The sequence below is a fragment of the Triticum aestivum genome, chromosome 2B (genome assembly GCF_018294505.1).
Source record: "Triticum aestivum cultivar Chinese Spring chromosome 2B, IWGSC CS RefSeq v2.1, whole genome shotgun sequence".
In the NCBI taxonomy this organism is placed as follows: Eukaryota; Viridiplantae; Streptophyta; class Magnoliopsida; order Poales; family Poaceae; genus Triticum; species Triticum aestivum.
Genome location: NC_057798.1, coordinates 664,376,426 through 664,382,595, shown reverse-complemented (window position 1 = coordinate 664,382,595; position 6,170 = coordinate 664,376,426). Strand labels below are relative to the sequence as shown.

At 51.8% G+C, this 6,170-nt stretch overlaps 1 protein-coding gene across 1 annotated transcript; it reads right to left on the bottom strand.

Annotated features, from left to right (window-relative positions):
* Nucleotides 1–469: 469 nt before the first annotated feature.
* On the bottom strand, nucleotides 470–2,288 carry LOC123041976 (phenolic glucoside malonyltransferase 2-like). The gene has a single exon (XM_044464516.1). It carries the CDS (start codon nucleotides 2,143–2,145, stop codon nucleotides 769–771), a length of 1,377 nt encoding a protein of 458 aa, XP_044320451.1. The 5' UTR covers nucleotides 2,146–2,288; the 3' UTR covers nucleotides 470–768.
* Nucleotides 2,289–6,170: the final 3,882 nt, after the last annotated feature.

The following is a 6,170-nucleotide window of genomic DNA, read 5'->3' as shown; positions in this document are numbered from 1 at the left end:
TAGGGCCTTACATGGTTTTCGGTTTTCGGTGCGGTTTTAAAATGCACATAGTGATGCTCCACCATGCAGTCACTTACCAACTGACCCACCCATCACTGGTTACTCTAAAAAAGCACAACACATCGATCAAGTCAAAACCATGGATCAAATCGGGAACCAACATGTGGTTGGATGGTTAGAGGGACTGTGGTATCCCCAGCCCACCAGGGTTCAATCCTGGTGCTCGCATTTATTCCTGGATTTATTTCAGGATTTCCGGCGACGCGCATTCAGTGGGAGGAGACGTTCCCGTCGACGACGAGGCGCCTACGGCGGCTTCGTAAATTTCAAGATGATATGCCGGCTCAGTCATTCGGAGGTGCTCATAGGGGTAGGGTGTGCGTGTGTGCGTTCATAGGGGTGAGTGTATACGCGTGTATATGAGCGCTTGTATCTGTACTGATGTTCAAAAAAAACCATGGATCAAATCTGAAATTGAATACCTCAATCTGGTTGGCACTGCATTCTTTTTTTCTTTGCCCAAATATAACGATTTTTATACAGTGCTAAAGCAAATAGAAAATCATTTCGTTTTTACACCAAACATATGACACGACATGACAAAATCCCCATACGACACGGCACGCTGGTCGCTTTTGTCAACAACCATTCAACATGGCCATTTTCAGCAGTCACTCCAAATCAAACCACAACACACGACCACTTCGACACACTCAGGCCAGTAACTAGGCATGGATGGTGACTCACTGACAGTAACTTGGCAATCCATCAACGAGTGTCTGTACTGCGCGACGTCGAGAGCCACGCGACGGCGTCGGCGAAGCACCTCCGGAACGCCGCCATGCTGGCCGGCGGCAGCGACATGCCCACCTCCATGCCCCCTCTGCGACTCTCCGCCACCGCCATGGCCCCTGTCCTCGCCACGGACACGATCTCCACCTTCGCCGGGGGCCCGAACCCGAAGTCCACGTCGTACACACGGAGCCTCGGCGACCCGGCCACGGACAGCACGCCGCGCGCCCCCGCCTCCTTGACGCGCTCCACCGTCGTCTCCCACTCTGGAGACGCCACCGCCTTCTCGATGCCCGCCGCTATCGCCGCGCACGCCGTGAAGAGCCCGTCCGCGCCGGCCGAGGCGAGCTCCCCCTTGGCCGCGGCGCCGATGGCCGGGCCGATGCAGTTGCCCAGGTACGTCGCCGGCACCGGCGGCTTCAACCACTGCCGGTAGTCCACGGGGACGATGAAGTATGTTGGTGATTCGGGATCCGCAGCGCCGTCACCGGTCTCTGCTTTGGCTCGGCGGTAGCACGACCAGACGAAGCCTAAGGCGGCGACGAGCGTGGAGCACCTTGGCGGCGTCTGGCCACGCCGCGCGGCCTCGCCGGCGATAGCGTCCTTGACGCCCTGCAGCTGCTCGCTGGACAGGGTGAACGTGGCGAGGAGCTGGTCCGGCGACATCTTGACGAACTCGATCTCGTCGGTGCTCATCAGGTTGTTCGTGTAGTGTTCGTAGAGGCCTGCCGGCTCGGCGATGAGCGTCCGGTCGATGACAGGAGTCGGCGGGAGCGGCCTGTCCGGTCCGGCGCAGGCGACCGCCCAGGTGTGGAGGAAGCTGGTAGAGCCCGCGCCGTCGCAGGCGGCGTGGTGCACGGTGACGCCGAGCGCGACGTCACCCCGCGGCAGCAGCACGGTGGCCTGCACGGAGAGAAGCGCAGCGCCTCCGTCGGCATCGGCGTGCCGAAGACGCGGAACGAGCTGGACAAGCTCAGCGACCTGCCTTGGGTGATGGTCGGATGCGAGGTCGCTGAGGTCGGCGTCGTACTCGGCGAGTGTGAAGGTGACACCGTCCCCGGGCTCGTAGAAGATGTCGGGGCGGCCGTTGGCGGTGGTGACGCGGAGGTGGCCAGCGAGCGGAAAAAAGACGCGGAGGGCCGTGGAGAGCGAGGCCTTGAGGCTGGAGACGACGAGGTCGGCATGGGGGGCGCCGATGTGGTAGAAGAAGACACGCTCGACGGGCGGGGAATGGATCCACTGCAGGTCAAGGAAGGTGAGCGGGAGGGAGGACGGCGGCAGTGGCGGGCCGGACGGCGTGACGACGGCGGTGTCGAGGACGCGGAGGCGGGAGGAGGACGTGTCACGTGCCATTGCTGGGGATCGATGGAGGAGTCGACTCTCTTGGAAGAAGATGGATAGGTGGAAGGAAATGGGAATGGAAATCCAATCCGATCATTCAACTTTGCGTTTCTGGAGAAGAACGACGGGATGGATGTGTGACATGACATGTGCGGGTTCCGTCCCTGGCAGTCCTAGGATTACTCCTGTACGTATCAATATCAGCCACCCGTTGCAATCTCACACCTCTCATTTTCCCCACTTAATTCTCTCACTAAGGCTTTGTTCGGTTGTTGGGTTCCCTTCCCACGGGGAACCAACCCCTCATGTCACCCACCCTCCCCATAAACCCCTTCATCTTAAATTCTGTTCGGTTACTCCCTCGCATCAGCAAACAATTCTCTCTGAAAAATGTAGTGAAACTATAAGACGGCTCAACACAGTAGCAGTTAACAATACCATCAGATCACATAGCAACTTATCATGACGATATATATACATTGGTTCATCAAGCAAAAACATAGGCTGAATTTAGGGTTCACCAATCACACCAGATTCGACTGATCAACGAAAGAGTCGTGGCTGAATTATTTACCTGCGCACTTGCTAGCAGCTGCTACCACAACGACGCCAAACGAGTCATGGCTCTTGCAATCGCTCATGGCTTCATCCGACGCTACGCCGAAGACGACCCCGCGATGTCAATTTAGAGCGCAACGCCTCAATGACTGTGCTATTGACATCGGGCATCCAAAAATGGTTTCTAGCCAAACATTTGCCGCCGGACAGAACGCGTGTCCTGTTTAAAAAATAGGCAATTTTTCGACTAATTTAATCCATAGATAAATCACTAGCATGGCATTGACTGAATTGACGACATACTGACTCTGATCTAAACATGCACATGCTAAGCAAACAGTAGACAGATCTATACATACTGCTAGTACTGCTAATGCGAAAATAAACAGGAGCGGGATAAACGTGTTATACCCTCCATTAGGCTAGGCATAAGCCGCGGTGGCGGTGACAGCAGTAGCGGCATCCTCGGTGGCCTTCTTGTCGGCCTCGGTCTTCTCGGCGGCGGCACGTTCGGCGTTGGTGGACATGGTGATGGTGCGGGTGACACGGACGTAGAGGAAGTAGCGGATCGGAGGCGAGCAGTCGCATGGTCGCTTCCCAAAAACCTATTCGCCCCTCTCCCGTACAGGAACCGAAAGGGCGGGGTTCCGGAGACCTGCTCTCCCGTCGACCGTGTACGCGGCGGACGGGATGGAGTCACTGGCGGCGGCAGCAGAGGAACGACGGTGGGTGGTTCACATGGAGCAGATGTGATCTGATCGTAGCGTCTAGGGTTAGGAGACACCGCACGCTTATATAGACGCAGCCGCGTGGAGAGACGTGGACTCGATCCACATCCGAGTCCGTGGCAGCCCACGATCCGACGTCTCAGATCATGGCCAGCTGTCAGAAACTCTTCGTTAGTGACAAGTAAAAATAAGCGCATAGGTGTGAGCTCGGCTTGGCTCATTCCCGCAACTCGCGGCGCGGCGCGGCGGGCGGCGGAGGAGGAGCGCGCAAGGGCCTCTTCTCTTCTCAAGCTCCAATAGCATGTAGAAGATCCACCTTTATAAAGAGGTCCAACTCCTCTCCAACTTCCGGGGTGGGACTAAACTTCCCACTACACCTAGTGCTAATAAACACACATGGGCCCTTAGAGATTTTTCAGAAATTGCTATATGGGCTTAAGGCCCATCTCAAATTTTAGCAATCCCCCACCAGATCTCGAGGGCCCATTGTGTCCTCTGTTCCAATTTTTGTTTCGATATACTAGTGTTTCAGTGAAGACCGATTAAGGTTGAGCTTCACCTAGAACAAGTAGCTACACTCCTTCACAACTGAACAATGGACTATGCCTTGAATTGTTAGTTTGGCGTAAAGAAGCTTCACCACATGTCTTACTAGTACTAGGCTGCCGAAGGCTGACCCCTCGGGTGGAGCATATAAGTCACACTTCTGGCCTATTCATGAGCTTACTAGAGATCACCCCAATCTCATATACTATGACCAACAGTCGGGCTCACATAGGTGTGTTCCTCCAAAGATCGATCTGTAGGATAGCATCTTACTTACATAAGCTTTGGAACACATTAAGACAATAGTCATCCTACCATACAGTATCGAGAGCATCGCATCTCCAACGGAGTGGGTTAGTGTAGTTACTCTCCTCAGTTCACTACTGGCTTGTTTTTCCAGGTCCTACTTCACGGGATCTCCGATCACATAGGTTGGGTTACCACCATGGCAACTCATGTGGGTCTCATACTCATCTCCCTCGATGCACTACCTATCACAACACGTGATAGCCCTTTTGTAAAGGGATCTGCCAGATTCTTAGCCATATGGACATATTCCAACGCTATCACTCCGGAGTTTCTTAATTTTCTGACATCTTTTAGTCTCATTCTTATGTGTTTGTTAGACTTCATGTTGTCCTTTGAACTCTTCACCTTGGTGATAACAGTCTTATTGTCACAGTTCATAAGGATAGCCGGAACCGATTTATCAACCAATGGAAAGTCCATCAAAAGATCTCGAAGCCATCCTGCTTCAACACCAGATGTGTCTAATGCTGTTAATTCTGCTTCCATTGTCCATCTCGTTAAGATCATTTGCTTGTAAGACTTCCAGGAAACACCACCACCTCCAAGAGTAAACATATACCCAGTTGTGGCATTCATCTCATCAGCATCAGAGATCCAATTCGCATCACTATACCCTTCAAGTACCGACGGGTATCCGGTATAGTGAAGTCCGTAGTTCATATTACCTTTCAGATAGCGCATAACTCTCTCAATAGCATGCCAATGTACATCACCCGGATTGGAAACAAACTGGCTCAGTTTGCCCATAGCAAACGCGATGTTAGGCCTCGTTGCGCTTGCTAGGTACATGAGTGAACCAATGATTTGAGAGTATCTCAGTTGATCCTTAGATGTGCCTTCAAACTTTCGAACCAACACACTAGGATCATATGGTGTTTAAGATGGTTTGCAATCCGAATATCCAAAACGGCTCAACACCTTCTCAACATAATGGGATTGCAGAAGTGTAATCCCACCCTCATTATCTCTCAGTAGCTTGATGTTCAAAATAACATCAGCCACACCAAGGTCTTTCACCTCAAAGTTCTGAGATAGAAACGACTTGACCTCCTCAATGATTTTGAGGTTATTTCCGAATATCAGTATGTCATCAACATACAAGCATAGTATAACTCCTTCGCCCCCACCATGGCGATAGTATACACATTTATTAGCTTCATTAACAACGAAGCCAACAGATGTCAGAGTTGTATTGAACTTATCATGCCATTGCTTAGGGCTTGCTTCAGGCCATATAAAGATTTCAACAACCTACACACGTTTCCTTCCTGACCATCTAACACAAAGCCATTTGGCTGTTGCATGTAGATTTCCTCGTTTAGCTCTCCATTCATAAAAGTCATATTAACATCCATCTGGTGGATGAGAAGACCATGTGAGGCCGCCAACGAGAGTAATACTCGAATGGTGGTCAGTCTAGCCACAGGTGAAAAAGTATCGAAGAAATCTTCCTCTTCTTTCTGGTCATAGCCCTTGGCCACAAGCCTAGCCTTGTACTTTTCAATCATACCATCGGGCCTAAGCTTCTTTTTGAACACCCACTTATATCCCAATGGTTTACAACCACAACGGCGCTCAGTGATCTCCCATGTCCCGTTAGCCATGATGGAATCCATCTCGCTACGGACCGCATCCTTCCAGTAGTCAGCTTCTGGAGAGGCATACGCTTCTGAAATGGAAGTGGGAGTATCATCCACGAGGTACACGAAGAAATCATCACCAAAGGTCTTTGTAGTCCTTTGTCTCTTGCCCCTACCAAGGGTTTCCTCATCCTCCTCCTCAGGATTATCATCATGTGTTCGTTCATAATATTCCATAGGAATGTCAGGCTCAGGAGTCTCCTCAGATACCTATCTAGAAGTGCTTTGCTATCTCTCATAGGAAAAATATCCTCGA